The sequence below is a fragment of the Cebus imitator genome, unplaced genomic scaffold, assembly GCF_001604975.1.
Source record: "Cebus imitator isolate Cc_AM_T3 unplaced genomic scaffold, Cebus_imitator-1.0 Scaffold74, whole genome shotgun sequence".
In the NCBI taxonomy this organism is placed as follows: domain Eukaryota; kingdom Metazoa; phylum Chordata; class Mammalia; order Primates; family Cebidae; genus Cebus; species Cebus imitator.
This window is the reverse complement of record NW_016107389.1, coordinates 235,170-262,036: the sequence shown is the minus strand read 5'-3', so window position 1 is coordinate 262,036 and position 26,867 is coordinate 235,170. Positions and strand designations below refer to the sequence as shown.

Here is a 26,867-nt window from a genome sequence, read left to right as displayed (position 1 = left end):
GCTGTATGTGGGCATTTCATTGAGATTTAATTAATAGCTAGCCTATTTATGGTTGTTCATTTTAATAAGTTTGGGGGGGGAAGTATTTAAAATCAAAACTAATAACTACACCATGGTTTTTGATTAGTATCTAAACATACAGTTTTAAGTCTGCTGCAAACTTGTAAAGATATGTTATGATAGATTCTGTTACTATATGTTGGAAACAAGCAAGAAATAATCAAGTGGTGTTAACCAAAAATAATGGAATAGTTGAGTATTGGAGTTTTTTTTTTTTTTAATGTTTTTATGTTATTAGCTATTTGGAGTTAAATAAAAACAGAGAACAAGAAAATATTTGAGTTTGTCTTCTGCTCCTAGGATTTCATTGGAAACATGGTTTGTATCTGTCTGTTTACACACACAGCCTCTCACACATTCACATAGATGTTTATAAAAAGTTACCTTGTTATTAAGTCAGTAGATGTTCATTAAATATTTGATGATTTACCAAGATAATAAGAATTTTTCTTAAAAAGACCAAGTATCTATAGCGATATACTGCCCAAGAAATCTTTTTTGAGAATTAAATTTTTTCTTAGTGATGAGTTTTACTTTTTATATTTATGTAAATTTTTTTTTTTTTTTTTCCATGTCAGGTCATATGCAGACATCATAACAAGATTTGCAGGAGGCACACCTCACACAAGGGTGGGAAAACCCAGTCATCATGCCTGTGCACTACAAAAGGATCGTATTTATTTACATTTTTAATGTGTAATTCTATCAGTCAGGGTTATTGAAGGAACTAGAAACCATTATAGGTCTTTTAAGCAGAAAACGCTGTAATGCCAAAAACTGAATGCTTACAGAATCTTTTGGAAGGGTGAGAGGAGTGCACTCCTGGTAGATGTCCATGGACAAATTCTAGAATGCCCCAGCAACTTCTAGCACTGACCTGCCTGGGAGCTACAGCCTGTGCCATAAGCAGGACTATAGGGAGTCAGAAGGCTGTGAGCAAAGCTGTTAAAGTAAAAAAGAGCATGAGAGCTGCAATCCAGGGATCAGCAAGTAGGATCAAAAAGTACCTGTTGTCTGTGAGATATGGAGCTCCCAGGAGATACAATGGCGATATCTCCAAGAGGTACGGCCTCATAGCAGGCACCCAGGAAGCTGGTGACTGGGCCTGCATCACAATTGCCTCTCAACACCTGTGGCCTTGCTTGCCAGCAACCATAGCCCAAAGTGGCAGGAAGATGGTGTTCGCCCACTCGCACCTCCCACTCCATAGCTCCCTTCAACACACATCCAGTTTTTAGAACCTTATTCTCCATCCCAGGTGCAGAGAGTCTGGAAAGGGGCTGCTAGCCTTCTGCAGCTCAGGAATGCACTGGGTAAGATGATGGAACATATTTCCATCATTTCCATGGTTGAAAATTTAATAAATATATAAAACTATAGATAAAAAAATAAACTCTTGTCTCGTCTTATCTCCTGCATACCCAATTTTCCCCCCACAGGCAACCATGGTACATTATGTGTCTACTTTGAGTAATATTTCATCTACATGAATCAGATACTGTATATTTTCTGTACATATATTTCCCCTTTTACAAAAATGGTAGCATGCAATACTCATTGCTTTCCATCTGTTTTTATTTAACACTATCTTGGGCATTCTTTTTATATCAGTATATAAAGCGCTATCCTCTTTAAAAAAAAAAATGTATGGGTTTTCTATAATTTATGTAACCAGTACCATTTTCCTTTTGGATTTCACTAGCCATGTCTGGCCCATATTGCTGTACAGGTTGTGCACTGTGCAAGTCCAAGCAGTGCTGTCACATGGACCACAGTGTTAATACTATTCCAAATCATGCTTGGAACCCTGCACTTGGGAAAATATCAAAAAATTAGATCATTCAAACCATGGAGTCACAGGCAATAGGGAAGTAAAGCACAGAGATAAGAAACCAGAAGAAAAAAAAAGGAAAAAATCCCATTACCATTTAAGTCAGGATGTGGGGACATCCCACTCTCCCACCCCCTGGTTCCTGGACTCGGTGTTTTGCCTGGACGGTCTCCCGATGCTGCCTTATGCAGTGCCTCTCAGGCCTCATCTCTGCCTACCCATTCTGCATATTGGCAGCCCTTGTGTCCTTTCTCCTGGTGTCCTTGTTACTGCCCCCATTACAATCAGCCATGTGAACAACCCCAATAACACCATGGTCATCGCTACATGGTAAGTCCTACAGTTACAGTTATAAGCTCCCATTGGAAAAGGCTGAGCTCTCATACTCAGAGTTTAGAGAAATATCATGATCACACTTTTGAAATAACAAATGGCTTTCATCTCATTTGCCAATTTTGATTGATTGACAATGGCTGCTTGAAGTGCTGTGATAAGAACTCTAGCACGCTCATGATGATAGCTAGTATCAATAAAGCAGAAAATAACAAGTTTTGGTGAGGAGGTGGAGAAATTAGAACCCTTGTAACTATATATTGCTGGTAGAAGTGTGAAATGGTTGCAGCCTCTGTAGGAAATGGTATAACTTCTTCAAAAAATTAAGCATAGAATTGATCCAGCACTTCCACTTCTGGATATATACCTAAAAGAAGTGAAAGCAGGGACTCAAACAACTATTTGTATAATGATATGGTTTGACTGTGTTCCCACCTAAATCTCATCTTGAACTGATCATGGTTCCCATAATCCCCACAGGTCATCAGAGGGACCCAGTGGGAGGTAATTGTATCATGGGGGCAATTACCCCCATGCTGCTGTTCTCATGATAATGAGTGAGCATAAGGGACTTTCCCCTGTTGCTCGGCACCTCTCCTTTCTGCCATTATTTGAAGAAGGATGTTTTTGCTTCCCCTTCCTCCATGATTGTAAGTTTCCTGAGGCCTCCCCAGCCATGTGGAACTGTGAGTCAATTAAACCTCTTTCCTTTATAAATTACATAGTGTTGGACAATCCCTTATAGAAGTGTGAGAACAGACTAATACGTATATCCATGTTCAAAACATATATTCATAGTAGCCAAAAGGTGGAAACAACCCAGGTGTCCTGCAATGGATGAATGGATAAAAAGGGAGGAAATTCTGACACATGCTGCAGCATAGAGGAACCTTGAAGACATTCAGAGACATAAGCCAGTCACCAAAATGCAAATACTCAGCTGGGCGCAGTGGCTCACGCCTGTATACAATCCCAGCACTTTGGGAGGCTGAGGCGGGCGGATCACGAGGTCAGGAGTTCAAGACAAGCCTGACCAACATGGTGAAACCTCGTCTCTACTAAAAATACAAAAATTAGCTGGGTGTGGTGGCACGGGCCTGTGGTCCCGGCTACTCAGGGGGCTGAGACAGGAGAGTTGCTTGAACCTGAGAGGTGGAGGTTGCAGTGAGCTGAGATCACATCACTGCACTCCAGCCTGGGTGACAGAGTGAGACTTCATCTCAAAAAAAAAAAAAAGCAAATACTATTTATGATTCCATTTCTATGAATTATCTGGAATAGTCAAATTTATAGAGACAGAAAGTGGAACTTTGGTTGCCAGAGGCTGGGGGAAAGGAGGAAATGAGGAATTAGTGTCTAATAGGTTTCAGCTGGGGAAGATGAACATGTTCTGGAGGTGGATGTTGGTGGTGGTTGCTTAACAATGTAATGTACCTAATGCCATAGTATTGTACACTAAAAAATGGTTAAAATAATTTTATGTCATGTATATTTTTTCACAATGAAAGCAATAGAGGCTTTCGAATGAGTGCAGGCCCAGAGAGTAAGGGCGTAGTGATCAATTACCACTGTCTGTCATGGGTGCAGGAGAGCTTTTGGCACACATACCAGTTACTAGTCTCACATTCCTGGCAACCTCTACAATCCTAAAACAGTAGTTCTAAATTAGAAATTTGCATCAGAATCATTTGGGATTCTGAATCAATAAATCTGTCCAGGGACCTGTCCTTGGGTAGTTAGAAACACCACCCAGTTGACTCTGATACACATCTGTGTTAGGGACCACCAATTGAGGGAAATGGTTTATGACCCACCCTTTAGCTATCTCCTTGAATTACTGACTTTTGTAACTCCTTCAGAATCCAGTACCAAGAAAGCATTTGTTCAACCGTTGGGGTGTTATATGAGGCCACTAGAAGAGACTCTGAAGAAGCAGCAAGGACAAGTTTAGGTACTGGTCTCAATAGATGCCCTGTGCATAATTGGGAGGTTGTATATTCATTCATTCATTGTTAATGAAATGCATTTGGGTTCCCCCACTGGATTAAGGCACTGTGTTAATCACTTAAAGAACACAGTCGTAATCCTTGTTTTCTGGAATTGGCCATTTACTTGGAAGGGTTTTTCCATCTTAATGAATTGGACATGAAGTTCAGTGATTAAGACTATCTTCCTCCAGCCTCTCTATTCTCCTTGCAAGTCATCATTTTCATTTTGGCTTTGTTTTGGTTTTTATCCTTGATGATAATTACAGATTTTGAATGGAGCAGCAGAAACCCAGGGAAGCTGCAGGCACTAACTCAAAACCAAAATGTCTGCAACATTTTTCTGTCTGTGGAGACACATAGTGACAGACTGGATTCTGATGAAGACAAAGGGGCATCTATTTTTGTGTGATGGAAAGGAGGGCATATTATCTATGTCAAGTCATTGGAATACATATAATTTACTAGCGAAAATTTTGTGTCCTAAGAGTGTGATTGTAAATCTGGCCTATAAAATGTGAACCATTTTCTGTCTTCATTGCACTTAATAGTAGTTACAGTGAGATCATTGGTGTCCCTAGCTGCAATGTTCTATGCCATTTAAATACTCCTATGTACTAAGTTTCTACCGGATGTCATGTGTTGTTGAACAAGGGTTTTGCATATTTTATCCCGTTCTTTACATGGTAGTTTTTAGTGCCCCCATTTTTTTGAAGAAGAAATTGAAGATCAGTGAGATTAATAAAAATAAACAGTAGCTAACATGAATGAATACTAATTTGGGGACCAGGAGGTACTGGGCTAAATCGTGTTCACGGTCTTATCTCATTGAAGCTTCACAACATCTTTAAAGATGTGTATATTCTTATTCCACTTTACAGTGAGAAGAAGGAAGCTTAGAGAAGTGAAATAGCTTGACCAAGGATACCAGTTAATAAGGGATCTGGATTTGAACCTTTGATCTACAGAGCTTGGGTGAATCCACTCCCCAATCAGCCTCACAGTAGGATTGTATTTATGTATGTGTGTGTGTGTGTGTGTTTAATTGGAGACTCTTTGCACTGTCATCCAGGCTGGAGTACAGTGGCATGATCTCAGCTCATTGTAGTCTTCACCTCCCGGAATCAAGAAGTCATTCTGCCTCAGCATCCCAAGTAACTGGAACTACAGGCACATGCCATTACACCCAGCTAATTCGTGTGTGCATGTGTTTTCTGCAGAGATGAGGTTTCACCATGTTGCCCAGGCCAGTTTTGAACTCCTGGGCTCAAGCAATCCTCCCATCTCAGCCTCCCAACGTGCTGGGATTATAGTCGTGAGCACTGTATGCAGCCCATGTGCAATTCTGAACCAGACATGAACTCTTAAATCGGAAAGAACTGATATTGCAATAGCTGCTAATGTTTCCACACTGTTAAAAATTGCAAAGCACTCTCCCATCTCACTTGATTAAACCAAGCTCCATGCTAACAGCAGCCTCCTCCCAGGGCTCTCTGCTTTCATTTTTACCGCAATCCATTCTTGACACAAAAGTCAGGGTGATCTTCTTAAAATGTTGATCAGATCACATCACTCTCTTACTCAAAGTTCTCCAGTAGATTCCATTTCCACTAAGCGTAACAATTAAATTTCTGCTGCCTTCTCCAAGGTCTTTCTACATTCTTCCTGCAGGTGCTCACTGGCCACAGTGGCCTTTCTGTTTCCAGAACATGTCAACCTTGATCTATCCACAAGACCTCTGGACCTGCCAGTCTCTGAAAGCCTTTTCATCCCTCTTCAAAGGCTGGTTAATGCTTACCCTTTAGGTATCAGCTTAAATGTCCCCTTTTCAAAGAGTTATTCTTTGGCCACCCCATTTGAAGTAGCACCCTAGGCCCCACTCCATACCATTATTTTGTTGTTGCTTCCTTCAGAGCTGCTATCACCATCTGAAGTTATCCTGTTTGTGTACTTGTTACTGCCTTTCTCCTTCAAAGTATGTGAACTCCATCAGAGCAGGGGCAGCATCTGACTTGTGGACAGTTTCTCCGGTGCGAGGCCCAGAGTCGATGTTAAGAACCACTGTTGAATGGATGGATGGATGGCAGCCTATCTTCTGGCCCCCAGGTCAGTGCTGGCTGCATATTCCGTAGCAGGGGTTTCAGAATTGTGCTTTGAGTAAATGACCTTGAAATCAGGATTGGCTAACATCTTCCCAGATTCCAACTGGTATTTGTTACATTCTCCTTGTTCTGAAAACAGTGACTTTCTATAGTTTGCTCACCAGTTTGACACAGAGTGGTTAATGGATTATGTAACTATGTATTTGGATGATCTCTTAAATGTCTGTTCTTTTTACAAATACCTAAGCTAATTCGGTGATCACAAACCATAATTTTATGACACCCCAGGGCAGTGGTTTTCAACATGTGGATTCTGAACCAGTAGCATCAGCATCACCTAAGAACTTTGTACAGTTTTTCAGGGCCTATCCCAGACTTGCAGAATCAGGCAGTCTGGAAATTGGACTAGCCCTCCAGGTGATTCTGATTCACCCTAAGGGTTGAGAACCACAGTCCTAAGGCACCTCAAATTATTTTTATGTTGCACATTTTAAAATGTTCAATTTTCTTTTAATTAAAAAAGAAAAAACACCACTTCAATACTTCTGAAGGAGTAGGCACAAAATCAAACAGAATGCCAGCATAGATACTGCAAGACGCTGGTGACCTTGTAGTGGGGGTTTCAGGCATGAGCTAACCTTTAAGGCAGCATTCCAATGCTCAGCAACTCAAGCAAATATCAGGATGATTGGACAAAATGAGTAAGGTATTTTAAATGTAATAAGAAATAAAATATACCATATGCAGTTAGAAATTATCACCTTTTACATGAATTTTTATACCTAGTTATAGTAACTTTTCTTCATCACAGCAGGCAACATGGTATTTTTCTAAAACCTTGGTGTCTTTCCAAATTCGACCTTAGTAAAGTAGAATTTTTGCCCTTATAAAATTTACAGAATAACATGATATTGGCTGGATAAATACTTGAACAATTGTAATTATACTTGAACAATTATAAACTATGTGTTAAGCGTGATGAAGGAAAGTAAGAAGGTTTACTTATACCTAGATTTGGGCAGGCCAGGGCCCTTCTCTGCGGTAGTGACGTGGAAGTTGAGACCTAAAGAATATTGGAGTAATTAGCCAGGAAAAGCAAAGGGGCAAGGGAAGGGTATTGCAGAGACATCAGCAAGTTACGAAGCCCCAAATCGTAAGAGCGCTTCAGTCAAGGTCCTGAAGGAAAGCCATTGAGCTTGGAGCATAATGAGGGTCTGGGGCTAGTGTGGTGGGCAAACTGTGCAATTTAGGGTAATGTATATGATATATCACACTTTGAGTTATTTTTAAAACATTACTGCAGTTGCTTATGGTGGGTGCACTGGACAAGCTCAGGATTTGAAGCAAATAGAGATATCTGGATCCTGGAAATTGATCCAGGATATCTATAACAGAGCATAACGTTACCACCTCGGACAGACAGTGACTATAGTTTTAACAGCACTTTAAAGGCCCACTGTGCTCCAGAAAGCAAGTCCTTCACGTGCTCTGAAAAATTAACAGGAGTGGAAACTTACCTGACTGCTAAAAAAAACCTTAAAAGTGGGTAACAGTAGGGTTTTGGTAAGTTGGGTCCTCTAAATCCTCCAAATCTGAGAGTTCCCTGCATCCTAATCTAACTAGGGTGAGTTTTTTTTTTTTTTTTTTTTTTTGCAGATGGAGAGTCTCACTCTGTTGCCCAGGCTGGAGTACAGTGGTTCGATCTTGGCTCACTGCAATCTCTGCCTCTCGGGTTCAAGTGATTCTCCTGCCTCAGATTTCCAAGTAGCTGGGATTACAGGCACCCGCCACCATGCCAGCTTATTTTTGTATTTTTAGAGAGACAGGGTTTCACCATATTGGGCAGGCTGGTCTCGACCTCCTGACCTTGTGATCCACCCACCTCAGCCTCCCAAAATGCTGGGATTACAGACGTGAACCACAGTGTCTGGCCTAGGGTGGGATTTTAAATGCATTTTGTTTTAGCTCTCACTATGTGTCAGTTGGTCTTTTTTTCTGATTTGATTCCTGGGACTAGTCACTCCAATTCTGCATTAATGCCAGTTGTTTTTCCACCACTCTAGAATGTCACTAACACTAGCAAACCTTAGAGGAGCATATGTTATATCACACCTAAAACTTACTCTTAGCCAAAATCTTAAATCCACAAGATGAATTACAGACTTAAGTAAAAGCTGTTATGTACTTAACAGCACCAACATTTTCCATTACAAATACTGTTTTTTATTCTTCTTTAATTTGAAAAAATTTTAAAAAGTGCCTTGAGGGGGCTTTGAATTTCCAAGCTTTCTAGATCAAAGATTTCTTCAGCTGTCTGGATTATAGGAATGTTGAAAAACAAAAACAAATCATTTTCCTGCTATAAAATCCTTGCCATGTTTTTGCCTTTATGTAACTCAAAACGGCTGGACTGAGAAATGAGGTTGGTGACTCCTGCTGAAAACCTAAAACTTAATCAGAAATAAAGTAATTGATAATTCCAAAAATGTTATTCCAACGAATTGACCAAAAAGTAAATTTTACTGAACTCTTATTTGATGACCCAGAAAACTGCTAAAGAGCACTTGTAAGATAACAAAATAGATTATAACTAAGAATACCAAAATATTTTAAATTGTTGATTAAAGTGATTCAAGACTAAATTATAATAATTAGGGCTTGGTGGTGCTGTCCAGTGTAAATCTTCCTGATTCCACATCCGCCCACAGCTATAAATGTGTCCTTTTAGTAACGTGATCTTCAAAACAGTGAACTATTTCAAAAGCTTTTGCAGAAAATATTAGATTATAAAAAGTAACAGTTCCTATTTTCATAGTCATCAGTTTGCTCATGTTTTCTGTATGAGGCCTGACCCTTGGTATGTCCTTAGCTCTTGGTCATCTGGCATAATAGATAACATGATAATTTACCAGGGTGTACTAGTGGGCTCAGAATTTCAGCACTTCCAAAATGAAGTGCTTTTTGCTTTGTCACTAGAGAGAAGTCATGTATGCTTACAATAATGAAAAAACTAGATGGCACGTATGGTGTAAAGCACATGTCCTTCTTCACAGGGGAGAGTGATGGCTATGTGTTCTTGCACATTAAGATATGAAGCACTTTTGCATGGATCATAGGTCAGTTGTTTCCAATTTTCCCTCCATGTTATCTTTATTTAAAATTTAAAAAATTATTTTCTAATTACTAAAAAGAAATGCACCCTAGAGAAAAATTAAAAACTGAAAAAAGTAAAAATATAGAGTGTAAAAATTCCACCATTTGTATTTACTTATGTGAATTTGCATTTTGTTGTATTTTCTTTATGAGAATGTTTACATAATTGAGATCATGCTGCATACAGAATTTCTTTAAAGAAAAATTAAAACAATCATTTTCTCATGTTACTCTGAGTTCTCTAACATCAGTCTTAATGAATGCATACGATTCTATTATGGGATGTATGCTTTATAACCATTTTGGGACACTGAAGTTGCTCCCAGTATTTTGCTATCATAAATATTCAGCAATTCACATCTTTACACATAAAAAATGTTCTATATTGCTATATTAGGTAAAGACTTTAGGTTGCAAGTCAAAGGAAATCAGTTTGCCTTGGCTTAAGAAAAAAGAAATGTATTCGTTTATGTGGCGGACAGCTAAGCGTGCATTAGCTTTGGGCACAGCTGGACGCAGCAGCTAAATGATGTTTTCAGAAGCTTTCTGTCTTCTGGGCCACTTCCTTCTGTGCTGGCTTCGCTCTTAGGCCTGTTCCTTTATATTCTCTTTCAGAAAGACAGTAGCTCTTTCCCAGTCATTCCAGAAGTCCAACGATGGCTCGTTCATATGACTGAGGTCCAGCACCTAGGCCTGAGCCTGTCACTGGAGCCAGGGTAAGAGAATGTTCTACATGGCCAACAGGAGAGCCCTGCTCCCTCTCCCACCTCCCCTGCTCTGTTCATCTAGCCCTTTGCTGTTTCCTGAGCCCACCCAGCCTGCCTGTCACTGAGGACCACTGTTCTCGTCCCCTCTGCCTCCACACTGTCCCCCTTACTGTCCCCACAGCATGGTGCTCCCTCACTTCCTTCAGTCCCCGCTGACCACCCCCACTGTCTTTTTATTTTCCCTGACTTCACAGACCTATTGCTCTCTCATGTTGTGTTATATATTCATGTAGTATAACTTGTCACCTTCACAGGAACCTCAAGGGGTGACACTGTTTGCAGCTCTAGCCCACCCTATAACATTGATACTATTTATCAAGTGAGTTAATGAACAATTCTGCCAGGCGAGGTGTGTCCCCATCTGTAGGTCAGCTCACCCTAAGGACTACAGATGGGTGAGGGAAGGATAGGATGTGATTTCTCAAAAGAAAAATAAGAAATTGGGCAGCTATCACCAGAACAAGCAGACTAAATGCTGGGCTAACTGAAACACTGATGTCCCTTACCATTTCAGATCACTTCTTTTTTTTTTTTTAAAGGGTTTTCATTTTTTCCAAAAATTGCACCAACGTAAAGCAGAGCTTTAGTTGATGTGAGTGTGCTGTTTAGGTGTTAGCAGTACTGCCCTCACTATGCACTCATTGGACAATGGTGCAACCCCAATCCCAGGAGCGAGAAATTCCAAGGATATGAATGTTTGGGTTTCCTGATGAGGACTGCTTTCACTTTTACCCCCCTCCCCCATATAAATTCTCCTTATAGCAGATAAAATAGTATTTCTTAGATGCAGATCATGACATCATGCCCTTCTGCAACTTCAAACAAATAAATTTCCTGTGTACCATGACCAAAATCTCACCCTGGCATCCAGGCCCAAACTGGTCCAGTCTCAGCCTTACCTCTGACCATGCCCCTAATTCCGCTTCCCTTTGTGCACCAGGCCCTAATGCACTGGCTTTCTCTTCTGCCCTGGAATTCACTCATCCTTATCTTAGGACCCTCATATTTTCTCTTCCTTCCTCCTGGAAGGCCCTTCTTACCACTTCCTACCCTTCCTTCAGGACTTGGCACAAATGCCATCCCTCAAGAGGCCCAAGAGGCCTTCCACTTCCGCAATGCTTCTTTCCCAGCCTCTCCAGCAGATATGGGCATATTTTTTTTTCACAGAATTCATCCTTTTTATTTGTTTCCTTGTTTATTCTCAGTCTTCCCCCCTAGACTGTAAGCCCCATGAGGCCCTTTTCTGTCCATTATTGTATCCTCAAAAGTCAAACTGGCACCCGGCAGATCAAAGACACTCAATAAATATTTGTTGAAAAAAAATTAACAAATTGCTCTCCAAGAGTGTTGTAGCAATTTATGAATCAGCAGTAGGAATACTCAATTCATTTCTCATCGACGCTGTTTTCTTAGAAAACAACTTGAGATAGATTCTTTTAGATCCTCACTGCGTGAGTCCTGGAGGAGAAGCAATGTCACTGTTTTCTAATAGACAACACTTCCCATCTGAACAGAAATCAAGCACACTCTGTTATAGCCAGGTATGTTATAACAAGGACCTAGTAGAATTTCACTTTCGCATTAGTTTTTTTTTTTTTTTTTTTTTAAGATAGAGTCTTGCTACGTTGCCCAGGTTGGAGTGCAGTGGTAATTCACAGGTGTGATCCCACTACAGACCAGCACAGAAGTTTTGACCCGCTTTGTTTCCAACCTGAACCAGTTCACCCCTCCTTAGGCAACCTGGTGGTCCCATGCTCCCTGGTGGTCACATTTTTTTTTTTTTTTTGAGATGGAGTTTTGCTCTTGTTACCTAGGCTGGAGTGCAGTGGCGTGATGTCAGCTCACTGCAACCTCCGCCTCCTGGGTTCAAGCAATTCTTCTGCCTCAGCCTCCCAAGTAGCTGGGACTACAGGTGCACACCACCATGCCCAGCTAACTTTTTGTATTTTTAGTCGAGACGGGGTTTCACCATGTTGACCTGGATGGTCATGATCTCTTGACCTCGTGATCCACCCACCTCGGCCTCCCAAAGTGCTGGGATTATAGGCGTGAGCCACCGTGCCCGACCTGGTGGTCACCATATTGATGCCAAAACTTAGTACAGATACCCAATCAGTATAGCTCACTATAGCCCCAAATTCCTGGGTGCAAGCAGTCATCCCACCTCAGCCTCTTCAGTAGCTGGGACTACAGATATATGCCACCACATCTGGACTCATCTAGTTTAAATATAACCCGAGTGATTTGTTGTTGTTGTTTGAGAAAGGGTCTCACTCTGTTGCCTGGTGCAACCACAGCTCACTGCAGCCTTGACCTCCTGGACTCAACTGATCCTCCCACCTCAGCCTCCTGAGTATGTGGAACTACAGATGTACACCAACATAAGCAGCTAATTTTATTTTTTGTAGAGACAGGGTCTCACTATGTTGTCCAGGCTAGTCTCAAACTCCTGGGCTCAAGCAGTTCTCCTGTCTCAGCCTCCCAAAGTGCTGGGATTACAGACATGAGCCACCATACCCAGGCTTTATAGCCTGAGTCTTAATCCCCTTATGAAAGTAATAAAAAATATTCCTATTGCAGTTGGACTCAAGATAACTTTCTAAAAACGTTACATTGAATAACAATAAGTGAAAAATCAGCTTAAGCATATGAGATGTGGATGGACATAATTTCTGAGTTATCTAATTGTGTTTGTAGTTTGATTTATAAAATCTTTCTAATCTGTTCACTATTAATGCTAGAGAGTGTATTTTTGTATATTTATTTATTTTTTTTAAAGAACTTTAAATTTTTTAAAAAAGTACTGCAAAAAGAGTTGATCTATATAAAAAGTATTTAATATAAAGAACACCAAAGCACCTTTTTGTCAGGAAGAAATCCCTGTAACATATCCCAGATTACGCTAGTCAAATTTCCCTTATCTGAATTTCTACTTGGATACAAAATGATAAACATATCCTCATCTGTTTCCGACAAATCTTTAGCATTATCCAACACAGTGATCATAATGAATTCAGAAAAAATATTATTGCATTAAAAAAATAGCCAATTCTAAGTTTTTCCAGTTTAAAAATAGCACCACTTGAGGAAGGGGATATATTTCAGTTCAAAGTCCCTAAGCAGGTAGTTTACTAAAATTCAAGCACACTAAAGGCTGAGGGTTTGACTTTCATAACTTTCCTATGATCTAGGGTAGCAAATTAAAAGAAAGCAAAAAAAAAAAACCAAACAAACCAAAGAATTGAAAGACACACAACACACACACTCCTGCCAAAGTGTGTCTGTTTTCTGCCAATTGTATCACCAGTCAGCAACCTCAACCACAAAAGGTGTTTTCACGTCTATCTTGCCACTGTTGACGATCGAGCAGTTGGTGAGTGGACGGTCATGCCCATCAGTTGCTTGGAGCTCTATGGAGTGCACCACTGTCTGGTGAGAGAAAAGCAGATGTATTTAATTCTGACCAGCAGCTATAGCAATCCAAAGGTTAAACTAAAGCCAACTCCAAAAGCCCATGTGGGAATGGTTTTTTCTTTTTTTTTTTTGACTACTAAAACCATGCTTGCTAACTGTGGAAAACTTAAAACATTCAGAAAATATATACATCACCTAATAAAATTCATCCATGACCTTCTTACTCAGAGACCACACTGGTATATTTCCTCACTTATTTTTAAATAAGCATTTTGTATTCTAAAAAAAAGATTTTTGTAAACACCCAGCTCTAATGAAAGGCATTTCCATTCACCTGCTATAAGCCACTGTAAGAGTTAACATGGAATCTGAGTCAGTTTCAGCTCCATCCTATGATAGGTCTGGACATGATAAAATGGGCCAGAAGGCAGATCTAGAAGTAGACCTACTTCTACGTTTGTCCATTTTAAAGGTGACCCAAGCCATTAACCTATAAGTTGAGCCTAAGACTAATGTAACCCCAAGTCCTCACAGTGCTGTGAAGGCACCTTTCTCTACCCTGGAAGGCTTTACAAGCCCAAAAGAACTGTATTTCACACTGAAGGAGGTTAAAACTGGTTACGGAGCAAGAAAGTAGGTTTTTGGTGGGTTTCCCAAACAGTGCTGAGGCTACCAGCTCAGTTCCCAAACTTGTTAGGTAGAATCAGAGCAGGTAGTTGTGGAAGAACTGCAGTGAGCAAGATTGGTTTATTTACATTTGGATGAGGGAGGCAGAACAAGTCACATGGAAACAAACAAAATAAAATATGGAAGAGGGCAATGGAGACAAGGATAGTCCAGGCCTGGGTCAGGCAGATTTCACGGCAGCCCGTTTAGGAGCTGAAAGAGCTACTTCAGTCAGCTGTGAGGCAGAAATATTGAGAAAGAGAGAGAATAAGGATTTTAAGAAGTGTTCCTATGGGTTGTGAATTGGACTGCTTTGACATTCTTTGAGAACCAACAGTATAGATTCAAATTCTTTTCAGTAATTTTTGGTTGCTGTACTGTGTCTCTGTGAATGTGACCTAGGTGTCTGAGCTTGAACCACATAGGATTCTGGAGTTGTTTTGTTTTGCTTTGTTTTTAACAATTTTATTTTTAATTCTGGTAAGAAACACGCAACATAAAATTTGCCATCTTACTCATTTATAAATTCACAGTACAGTGGTGTTGAGTATGTTTACATTGTTGTGCAACCAATCTCCAGAACTTTTCATCTTGCAAAACTGAAACCCTATACCTATTAAATACAACATCCCATTTACCTCTATCTCCAGCCCCTGGCAACTACCATTCTACTTTCTGTTTCTATCAATGTGACCATTTTAGATACTTCATATAAATGGAATCATACAGTATTTTTCTTCCTATGACTGGTTTATTTCACTTAACATAATGTTCTCAGAATTTCCTTACTTTTGAAGACTGAATAATATTCCATTGTATGTGTATATGGGGTCCTGGTATATATTGGTTGCATTAAAAAGGGCTTTACATTTATAGCAAGTAGTAAAATAAATCAACTTAAGTACTTAAATTTCTCCTTGTCAGGTCCCTAGCTGCTGCACCAATGACCCTAAGAATTAAAATGTCATACCATATATAATTTATTCACCTTTGAAGAGGCCAGTCAGCTATATAATGGATCTCCAACAAGCATATTTTAAGATCAAAATAAATCACTGAAAGTACTCTCATTAAAAATATAAAGCTTTGAAAGGGAAAACATGTTTCAATTTACCATCCCATCAATGACTTTTCCAAATACCACATGTTTTCCATCCAACCAGGTGGGCTTGGTCAAGGTGATGAAGAACTGAGAGCCGTTGGTGTCAGGCCCAGCGTTGGCCATGCTGACCCACCCAATGCCATAGTGCTTCAGCTTGAAGTTCTCATCTGGAAACGTCTCACCATAGATGCTCACGCCTGAGACAAAACAAGGAGGAGAGTCAACAGATGTCTTTCGATAGGAAGGTAGGGATGGGGAAAACATGTTCAAACAGAGGGAGGGGAAGGAGGGAATATCATTAACTCCTTAAGGAAACAGGGCCCTAGGGCCTAAAATGAACAAAGAAAGCACAAGATGGCGGGATACTGTCTGACCTCAAACCGAGAGCCAAACTTTGATCAAGCAGGTCCATGATTTCACTCTGAAGTGAGAAGAAACTGAAGGGCAGGATAACATCCTAAAGCCAGAGGGAAAGGTGTACAAGCTATCCTCGTGGCTCTGTACCTGTTTCCTGAACCTCGAAGCTCAGGACAGTCCTGTTACTTATCCAGGAATGGTTGTTACTTAGCACCTAACCAGGATGCACCAACTATTCAATATACACCCACAGTGAATTCTCATAACAACCCTGAGGAGCAGGCATTCTCCAACCTATTTTACAATGGGATACAGAGGTTACAAAACTTGAAAATAGCAAAGCAGAATTTCAGCATCTGACTTTCTGACTCGAAAGCTGTTGCTTTTTCTTGCCTCAGCACTGAGAACGATAGCAGCTGATCTGGAAGCTGTTGGTCACAGCAACTTCAGGACCCATCAGGACACAGAGGATGATGGCAATTGGGAGGACCCAGTGGTCAACCTTGAACAGGAGAACCAAAGCAAGGCATGAGGTCTGGAGTTCTAGCAAAGCATCAGACAGAGTGAAAGACCTTTTTCCAAGACCATGAGAAGGATCTGACCATCCTCCAACACCTCAAGGGTCTGCCAGGCCCATCTCCCCTTCTGCAGGGCCCCCTTATCTATCAGTTGCTAATTTCAAAATTCTCATTTGAGTTAGAAAGCCCAGAAGTAGCCACCCATGGTGGCTCACGCCTATAATCCCAGCACTTTGGGAGGCTGAGGCGGGCAGATCATCTGAGGTCAGGAGTTTGAAACAAGTCTGGCCAACATGGGAAACCCCATCTCTACTAAAAATACAAAAATTAGCCAGGTGAGGTGGCAGGCACCTGCAATCCCTTCTACTTGGGAGGCTGAGGTAGGAGAACTGCATGAACCCAGGAGGCGGAGGTTGTAGTGAGCCAAGATTGTGTAATTGCGTTCCAGCCTGGGTGACAGTGTGAGACTCTGTCTGGGGAAAAAAAAATTAAAAAGCCCAGAAGTGGATATCACAGGCAAGCAATTTATAACTGGCTGGTTAGTGATACTTGAATTGGCTTTATAAGAGCGGGCTCCTACAGAGGGGCCTAGGTTGTATTTAAATGGCCCAAAACATTGTCTATCCAAAATTCAGAGAATTTTAATGTAAGACACATACTGGGCAGGGAAGGTAGTAAGAAAGAAAAAGTTAGCAAAAAGAGGGCAGAGTGAAGCTCTGTCACCATTCCAGCTGGGCAGGATTCCTATGGCAGGAAGGTGGGATGCCAGCACTGAGGGCATGGGTACCAGCGCATCAGGGTTTTCCAGTGAGATCCACCGGCGTCCTCAGCAAATCCCATTGCCTGGGGTAACGTGAATGCCTTCCTCCCTCCAGTCTACATCCCCATACCCCACAGCATTTTTGCAAGAACTAAAAGTAATCTTCCCAAAGTGCCTGGCAAATCAAAACACTTAACAGCAGCCATTTTTTTTTTTTCTTATAAACAAACCATTGCAATAAACATCAAATTAGAAATAGTGTTTGAAAATGGCCTGTTGCTTTAAAATGGACAATAAATATCCATCCAAACCAGTATTTGCTGAATGAAAAATCTTAAATCTAAAGTAAATTTAAATTTTTTGGAATTATATAGTGTATGTTCAAGAAAAGAATGCATTATGCTTCTGAAGGAAAACAGTACATGGAGCTGGATAGCTATAATCCTCCATGAGAAATAATAAACTGAAGGAGATTTGCAACTCTATAAGTTTAACTATTTATACTTTATTGAACTCCAACTAAGAGTTAGTTTCCATTACAATTTTGACAACTCAGGTATTGCTTTAACTTTAAAAAATTATTGGTTCCCACCTTTGTCCAAAGGACAGCAAATAGTAAGCTTGGGTCCTGACAAAGCCACTACCCTGTAAACTCAAACATTGGAATCAGTCCTCCTGTTCCCAAGTTACCCAAGTAGAATTTGCTTTCTCTAACGCAACATTTTAGAACACAAAAAAGAAAACACACAGCCAGAAGTATGAATTACTTTTTTGCAGGTTAAACCTTAAAAGTTCTCTTGGACTTGTTTTCAACTGTTTCGTCAATATGATGAAAGACTTGAAAGAAGGAGGAAAGTGCGCTGAGACTCTGCTGCTAACTCTAGTGTCACCCTCCTGCCACGCCAGCCTCTGCAGTGGGCTGCCATCCCAGGGGAACGCAGCTTCAAGTTCCACACCTTTTCCTTCCTACGGCAGATATTTTTCTGTATGGCTACTGACTAGTAGTCCGGCATTTTCATAATTGCAAAATATCCTGCCAAATGAATATATCTCAATTGTGGAAAGACAATACACAGCAAAACAATCCTGCTTAAAATGAGGACGCCTCCCTCATACCTGCCAAGATGCTGCTAGATGAGTCCCCCAAACTCCATCCCTCTTAAAGAGGTAGAGTCATCTTTATAACTGTGTTCCATAGCTCTGGATTTCAATAGACTGGGTTCATATACTGGCTTCATCTTAGATTTTGATTTGGTAAATGGGAAAAGAGAAATGCAAAGACATTACCACCAGTGCCATCTCCAGCAGTGATGTCGCCTCCTTGAATCATGAAATCCTTGATGACACGATGAAACATGCTTCCTTTATATCCATATCCTTTCTAAAGAGATGATTTCAGTTGAGTAACAAGTAATAGAAGCCATACTGAAAGATAAACTCAGTGTTTATCTGGAAAGGACAAACTGAGAAAATTAAATAAAATACCTATAGAACTTGATTACACCCCAGCTATGGTTTACTGAGAGGAATATATCATTAGCTGACCAAAAAATAAATATGTTATGTAAGCAAAGTATTACTGTGAATAAATTAAAAGAGAGCAAACTGTATTTTTACTTGATGATTATTTTATCCCAATTTCCAGAAGCCTGAGGGCATGGAGTGCCCAAATAATACAGATTTTACTGGAAAACAAAGTAAAATGTGGTAAGGTTCATCCGACATACTAATTTAATACTTATTTTCCAGACGACATCTTCATATTTGGCTTAAAAGAAAGAATATCCAGTTGAAAGGAAATAAAACTGAGAGATACCTCTCCTGTTGCTAGAGCAACAAAATTTTCCACTGTCTTGGGCACAACTTTTCCAAAGAGGCCAATCACAATTCTGCCAACATCTTTGTCTCCAATCCTCACATCAAAGAAGACCTGTGTGCAGTTGAAAGGCAGAGTGGAAGGTTATGAGGTGGAAAAAATCACAAATACAAAGTAAGTCAAAATTAAAATCTGAGAATTGATCCACTACAAAAGCCCTGCCCATCAGTATTTTATAAAGGAGCATGACATCAATTAAAGGTACTCTAAAACTATTGCATGGGTGCATTTCACTCACAAATATTCCTTCAACAAACATTATTAAGCACCACCTATGGGCCAGGTATTGAGTTTAAAGACTGGCTCAACCCTGTACCAGGTATTGCGTTTAAAGGCTGGCTCAACCCTGTCAGGGTTGGGCAATGACATCTTCAATAATTCTTCTTTTCCCATACCCCAGACAAACACTGCTGCTACTTCCCATTTTCCAGCTTTAAGGATAAAGATTAGAGTGGAAAGTGTTGCTCTCTTAGAAATAATGCTCTCTAATCTTGGCAGGAGAAAAAAAAAGTTTGTGAGGAAACAGGCTAACCATCCAAATTTATTTTTTTGTAATTTCTAACAGTCTCAAATTTGCAATGAGTTCTCAATAGATGTCTGCCATCCAGGAGATGGTGAAAATGATGAAACACAGCAATGTTTCATCAGGCCTTCAAAGGCCTGCCACTCACGTCGAAGCACAGTAAAGCACCAGGTCCCCAGCTTTCCAAAGGACAGCAAACATTAAGCTTGGGTCCTGACAAAGGCATCACCTTGTAAACTCAGACACTGAATTTAGTCCTCCTGTTCACAAGTTACCCAAGTAAAGTTGGCTTTCCCTAACCCAACATTTTAGAACAGAAAAAAAGAAAACACATGGTCAGAAGGGAGTGTGAGTCCCATTTTTGCAGATAAAACCTTAAAAGTTCTCTTGGACTTGTTTTTTAACTGTCTCATATGAAACAAAATTATATGCGTTTTGCTTCACAAATCACTGTGCTAAGATGATTCTGAAACAGAACGCTTGAAAAGGCCACCGAGTCGAAGGGCATTCTGTTAGTGAGTTTAGATGATATAAACCAATTTACTGTTTGAATGGGTAAAAAAGACATTCAACAGATGGCTTTAAAAAATATAAGAAGGGTTGTCAAAGAAAAAAGATGTCTTACCGTTTAGAAAAATCACTAAGTAAAGGACTGTCAAATTTTAGTTCAAGACAACAGTACATCAGCACGTCAGTCACAGGGTGATGTGATATTTAGCGTTCCATGTGGCATTTTACAATTTTTACATGGCCAAAGTAGCAGAACTTTTATTATTATTTATATAGAGGAGTGCTATAGAATGCATAAAAGGCCCTGCCCTTGAGATGGGCAGTGCATTAAAGGAGTACAATTCAGCATAGCTTGGGATAGGAAGCTGCTTCAACACATGCATGAGCCTGCTCAGTGCAGAGCTGGCTTACAAGAGAAGTTGTTTCCCCAAAGGGATCTGCAAGCCAAGGTGTAAATTCAATAACCAGCAATAACAAAGGAGCACCCGGAAGCCAGTCAGAGAGGCAACCTTAAATAAACATCATATAAGACACTAGAAGGACCTTTCAGATTTTTAAAATAAAGAACAGAAAACAAAGCCTGTGAATGTTTAGAAAGGAAGGGAGTACGATCTGGAAGAGCAGCAAGAGCAGATGAAGAAGAAGTACCTGTCACCCAGCATAACTCTTCAGCAAAAATCACATTTTTTTTACACACAGCCTAGCATACATTGTGATTTTTCCCCAGATTGAAATATCCTTCAGCTTCATGAGTGAGCAAAAGAACAAAAAGCAGGTTTTCCCAACTCTAATGGAAAGGATAAAATCAAATCTTAGTTCGTCAACAAGTATTTATTCAAGGTCCACGTAAAAGGCAATGTGAGGGCACAAACTGTATAAGAGAGTCCCTGTCCTAAAGCAGTTTAAAATAAAGAGATAGGCTAGGCACGCCCATAACACAGTACAGGGCAGCGTGTGACAAATGCCTCCAAAACACTGTATGCCCAGGAACGATGAGGCTGAGGAGGAAGGCTTAAGGGAGGCGGGTCTGGGAGGAGGGGAGCCACCTCCCCAACAAGGATAGGGGTGAGCCCTGCCTGGCAGACTTCTTTCTGGAGCCATCGCACCTAGGCAGGAAATGTAGCCTGTGTGCAGAGAAGCAAAGCTGCCCTTCTGACCACGACTAGGGGTGAGGGTGAGTGCGGGTCAGGAAAGAAGCTGCCGACCAGTTTCAGAAGGCAGAAGAGAGATGCCAGCCTAAGCACGAGTTTCGTTAGACAACAGAGAGAAGAGAAAGAATCGGGCCAAGTGAGGCTCTGGGAATGCTACTTAAACGGAGAGAAAGAGAATCTGGAGGCTCTCACACTAGTTCAAGAATAAGGTCATAATGGCCTGCACTGGGTAGTAGCGGAGGGAATGCACAAGGGAGATGGGAAAGGCACTTATTTATTTACTGAGACAGAATCTCGCTCTGTCACCCAGGCTGGAGTGCAATGGCACAATCTTGGCTCACTGCAACCTCTGCCTCTTGGGTTTAACCGGCTGTCCCGCCTCAGCCTCATGAGTAGCTGGGATTACAGGTGTGCACCACCATGCCCGGCTAACTTTTGTAGTTTTAGTAGAGACGGGCTTTTGCCATATTGGCCAGGCTAGTCTTGAACTCCTAAGTGATCCACCCACCTTGGCCTCCCAAAGTGCTGGGATTACAGGCATGAGCCACAGTGCCCGACCAGGAGAGGCATTTAAACAAAGGGGCAAAAACTGGAGGGGGAGCAGGAAGGAAGAGGGAAGGAAATAAACGTGACTTAGTGTTGGTCTCAGTGTGTGTAACCCACATCATCTTATATAATTAATGCTCACCACACCTGGGAAAGGTGGGATAGGAACTATTATCACTAATTTACAAACGAGAAAAGTGGAAATGAGAGAGGTTAAGTGATTTACCAAGGTTTCCCTACGGTAAGTGTGAGAGCCAGAATTTCAAGGCTGCCTCTAGCTAAACTGGTTTATCGTTAATAGGGCTCTCCCAGTCTAACCAGGGAAACCTAAGGGGTAGAAACAGTGTTTTTAGTTCCCCAGCTAAAGGTCAGCAAAAGGAGCCAGTCAGGAAATGTTAAATGGTTCAATGTCAAATGATACTCAAGGAGGACCTGGACACACACATTCCTAGGCAGGAGGCGAGGCAGCTGGCACCAAACTCTCTCACTCTAAACCCTCTCACTACTGGATTCATCTCTGATGTTGCTGAGTGCCTCTGGGAAACAAGGCCCAGTGCTGGGCCAGGGGTGGGGTGGGGCTACAAAGCTCCTACCCTCAAGGAGCTTAGTCCAACAGAAAACATATACATGAATGCTATAATATAATGAGAAGTCAGATTTTATAAGACAAGTACAGATAAAGTGTCATGGCAAGGGGTGGGGACTATCTGTGGAGATCAGGGTGGGCTTCCTGGAAAAGGTGATACTTGGATTCCATGCTAGACCTTGGGGGTGGGCACCTCAGTCACTTGCTTTTTTTCCTCAAGGCTGCCCTTGAAAGTCATTTGAAAATTATGCGGCATTGGAGGTGGGAGGAGGTAGAGAGGGGGGAGGCATTCACACAGCCTGACCCAAACCCCTGTGAAATTAATACTGATTCCATTTCCAAAGTAACTTGGGAGCACACCCAGTACATGAGCTGTGATGTCAAAGAAACTGTTCTCAAATGCAGCTCCACCACTCAACGGCCATGGAAGCCTCAGCAAATTAACTAAACTCTGAACTCCCTCTCTTCATCTGTAAAATAAATGATGATTCCTTTCAGGTCTGCACTGTCACAGTAGGATTAAGAAGATAAACACAAATAACACTAACAAGTGACTTCTGAAATCAGGGACTATGGACTATGTGCTTTACCTGCTGCTATGGTTTGAATATTTGATCCCAATGTTGGAGGTGGGGCCTAATGCGAGGTGTGTGGATCATGAGGGTAGATCCCTCATGAATGGCCTGCTGCCGTCTCAGCAGTGAGTGAGTTCACACTCTGTTAGTTCCCATAAGAGCTGGTTTTTAAAGGAAGCTGACATCACCCCCGTCAGCCCCCTCTCTCACCCACAAGCCTACTTCCTGTCACCTTCCACCATGAGTGGAAGCACCCTGAGGCTGTCACCAGATGCCCAATCTTGAACCTTCCAGCCAGCAGAACTGTGAGCTAAATAAACCTTTTTTCTTCATAAATGACCCAGCCTCAAGTATTCCTTTATAGCAACACAAATGGATTAAGACATCTGCTTTACCACATCTAATATGCAAAGCCCTCCCAGATATTTCTGTCTCCATTTGACAGAGGAGGAAATGGAGCCATAGACATTCGATCACTTGTCCAAGGCCATCTAGCCACAGCCTCCTGGCCACTACATGCTAATGTGCCTGCAAGCTGTAATATGTGTGCAGCTGGAAGGATGGTGGCATTACACTCCCAGTACCTACACTCCCGGTGCCGGATCCTGCACTGATCCGATGGCATTGGTTCAAAAATATAGGTCAGCAAACATAATTCTGTGGATATGGTGCCCAATGAGCCAGAGCCCCCACCTGAGCCTCTATGGCTGGGGCAGGAAGCTGCCAGGCTGGCACAGGAGCAGGATCTATGGATGAAGTCAGTGCCACTAATGGGCCATGTGGCTACAATAGTACCTCACACCTCGCTTATTTACAGATTCCTACTTTTAAATGAAATCAGAGGTAAACGAAAACACTGCTGGAGAAAACATTATACTAGAGCAAGGGCCAGTTAATGTACTTGTCTGCACTCAGAGAAATTATTTGTAGCATCATTTTCCAATAGATTTACTTGTCTTTACAAGTTCATGAAAAAGTAATTTAACGGCAGAATCTGTTTAAGATGCGCCTACACAATTAGCTTTTAGAACTTAATGATAAATTTGGTTGGGGGAAAAAAAGACATGTTAAGCAACAATTCTGAGAGTAGGGTACATGCTAACTCCCCTCAGTGACAGTGTCACACAAGGGGTTAGGACACTCAAACTCTTCCCTTCCTGCAGCCACCAGCTTCCTCTTCTCTTGGCTCTGTCTTCCAGTGGTTCCCAGTCCACGCTGGCTGCACACCAGAATCATCTGAAAGCTTCTAAAAGATAGGATACTGAGCCGCTCCCCCCCCATACAGATTGTGATTGACTTGTTCTGGGGTGGGTCTCTGCATCAGTAGGTTTAAAAAGTTTCCCAAGTGAAACGTGTTCCCAAATATTGCAGGGGACATACTTACACTAAAAAAATTTATTCGTTGTTAATCTGAAATTCACATCTAACTGGGCATTCTGTATTTTATTTAGCAATCCTATTCCCTTTCCTTCACCCACTTTGTAAACCGTCAGCAACTTGTTAGTTACACCTCCAAAATCTATTCCAAGTCCTTCCCTTGCTCCTCATTTCAACGATTACCACCCTAATCCAAGCCACCATCTGGACTCTGGCATGGTGCCCTGAATGACCTCCCAGTTCACTCTCCACTGAGTGACTACAGAAATTTCTCAAGACCATATATTGAGATTATGCCATTCTCAGGCTTAAAACCCTTCAGTGGCTCTGACTGCAGAATAAGACTTAAAATTTTAAGAATAATTGCCTCAATACCAGCACGCCTACCTGCAGCCTCTAAGGCCCTGTGTGATCCCGCTGCTGCTCACCCCTCCAACCTCCTCTCAAGTCACCTGTCATCCTGTGCTGAAGGCACACCGCTGTCCTCTCCACAGGCTCTGAAGGCAGGGAAGGCTCTCCTGTTTGAGGACTTTTGCACATGCAGTTCCCTTTACCTCCTAAATCATCCCTGCGCTGGTTTTTCTTATTTTTCAGGTATTTTTAAATGTCACATAATCTATATTAAAGTTTATTTCCTCCAACATTTCATAATTGTGAGAATTTTATGTTTATGGCTTTATCCCAAGAGACCTCGTTCGGCTCTGTGGCCTTGCACAAACCATTTCCCAAAATTAGATATGCCTACAAGATCAAGAGGCTGGGAGTAAGATCAGAGCTTCTCAAAACCATCAGGCTGTTTATCAACCCCGCCCACAGCGTGGCATGGCCTTTTATGCGACATCAAATGCTGAGCTGGACCTCCTCCTTCCCACCCCGGTCCTCCCCGGCCTCAGGTGGCGTCTGCGGTAGAGGATGTAAGCATTCTCCTAGTTGATTAGTCTTTTCCACGGACAAACCCCGGACTGATTAGGACTACTTTCAGCTGCACCCCGCCCCCTCCGGCTTCAGTTTCCAAGACACTATTGCCGGCGGGTTTTCTAGAAGTGGTGATCATGGGCACCAAGTTATCCCCTCCCTCTCCCACTATCTTCTACCCTTGGTTAAATATGCTGAAAAAAGAACTGAAGCGGAGTTAAGTACGAGGAAGCCCTGGAGACGCACTTTCCGGCAGGCCCCCGCCGGCCCGCGTCCCCCGCCGTGGAGGCCGCCCCAGGTGCACAGGTGCCGCGTTCGCCGGGCCTAGCACAGCCCACAGCCGGCGCCGCCCGCCCGCCGAAGTTGAAGGTGCACCTCCCCTTCCCGGGGGAGGACGGCGGTTCCCCAAAACAGGCGGGGGACAACCTCTCATTTGAGCGAGGCGCTTTGACGCCTGCCCGAAACCCCGCGGCCGGCGTGGAGCTCGGCTCTTCCCAGCCCGAGGACAGCGGGGCGGGCGGCTGCAAGCCCTCGGCTCCGAGCGCCTCTCCCGCGCAGGTCCCGTCCCCCACCCTTCCCGCTTTCCTCTCACTCCGCTCCCGAGCCCAGGCCACGCCGAAGGAAGTACTTGGGCAGTCTCCTTCCTGGAGAACCGGCCTGCCGGTTCCGGAAGCCTCTCCTACCCCCAGGCTGCTCCCCTCGGACCCTCGACCCGGGACAAGAAGCCGAGGCAGCCGGCGGCGGGGGCCAGCTGGCCTCAGCCCAGAGCCCCCAAAGTCTCCCCGGGAGCGCCGCCACCCCGCGCGCCCGCAGCCCCCTCCCACCCAGCCCCGCGGCCGCCTCCCGTCCCGCTGCGCCCGGGACGCCTCCTCCTCGCCCGCCCTGACACCGAGTCCCAGTGTCCAAAGCGCCCCCTGACCCCCGCCCGCCACGGGGGAAGTTGATGCCCGCCGCTCTCGCTCACCTTGGCCGTCACCGAGGGGCCTCGCTTGCGGAAGCCCCCGGCCCCCGAAGAAGACACGAGAGCGCCGAGCCCGACGCAAAGCACGAGCGATAGCAGCAGCCGAAGACCCGGGGCCATGGTGAGCGGTGGCGGCGGCGCCACCCGCACGGGCGTGACCGCTGGTTCCGGGACCGCTGGCGGGACTCCGGGACCGCTGCGCCTGCGCGCTCCCGGTTGCGGGGGATGGGGATGGGGCAGTCGGGGAAGGGCGGGGACCCGGGGCACGTTCCTCCCAAGTTCAGACTCACGACCCAAACTTGGGACTTGGAGGGGCGCGCCCAGAGGGCGCAGCCCTGGCTTGGCCGCCGCGCCTAAGGATTCCCTGGGGGAGCCCAGGTTGCCCAGGCGCGACGCCAGGCGCAGCGGGCTCGGCTGGGAGCGCCTCCTGGAATTTACCGTGTAGGCGCGCATTGAGCCTGGACGGGAAGACCGCGACTCTCGGGCCTCCGCGTCCGCCCGGCAACTAGCGCTACGCGGGTCTGGGAACTCTGCGTCCGGTCGTGGTTTGACTGCTGCCGCCGTGGGAGCAGCCTCTGCCGCGGCCGCCGACTTCCAAAGGCCGAGCGGAACCTTCTGCTGGGCTTCGGACGCTTCGCAGAACTTTGGCACCGCTTTTGGAGCCCTTTGCCCTGAAAGAATGGCCTCTCGTTGAGATGGTTCACGTCTGGGGGACATTGGCAATTGCTGGATTCACAGTCCCCCTTTGCCTTGGAAAAACTTGTACATTGGCTTTAAGTACTTTATTTGGAGGCTGATT

General features: G+C 43.1%; 1 protein-coding gene and 2 non-coding genes across 4 annotated transcripts in view; all 3 read right to left on the bottom strand.

Annotated features, from left to right (window-relative positions):
• PPIC (peptidylprolyl isomerase C) overlaps positions 1 to 26,285 on the bottom strand; it is a 36,031-nt gene extending 9,746 nt beyond the window's left edge. Inside the window, exons 1-5 of one of the 2 annotated variants that reach the window (XM_037739723.1) lie at positions 26,072 to 26,285; positions 18,865 to 18,978; positions 18,336 to 18,429; positions 15,426 to 15,610; positions 13,488 to 13,660 (exon numbers count right to left, since the gene is read on the bottom strand). In XM_037739723.1, the coding sequence (XP_037595651.1) occupies positions 13,532 to 13,660; positions 15,426 to 15,610; positions 18,336 to 18,429; positions 18,865 to 18,978; positions 26,072 to 26,188 (639 nt within the window). In that variant the 5' untranslated portion in view covers positions 26,189 to 26,285 and the 3' untranslated portion in view covers positions 13,488 to 13,531. Of the gene's footprint in view, positions 1 to 13,046; positions 13,661 to 15,425; positions 15,611 to 18,335; positions 18,430 to 18,864; positions 18,979 to 26,071 lie in introns of those variants that run through there. The other variant, XM_017531843.2, reaches the window with a different exon arrangement.
• On the bottom strand, positions 633 to 732 carry LOC119471798. The gene has a single exon (XR_005200885.1). It is a non-coding gene; the product is annotated as a small nucleolar RNA U13 (small nucleolar RNA).
• Positions 10,781 to 10,906, bottom strand: LOC119471795. The gene has a single exon (XR_005200883.1). It is a non-coding gene; the product is annotated as a U4atac minor spliceosomal RNA (small nuclear RNA).
• Positions 26,286 to 26,867: the final 582 nt, after the last annotated feature.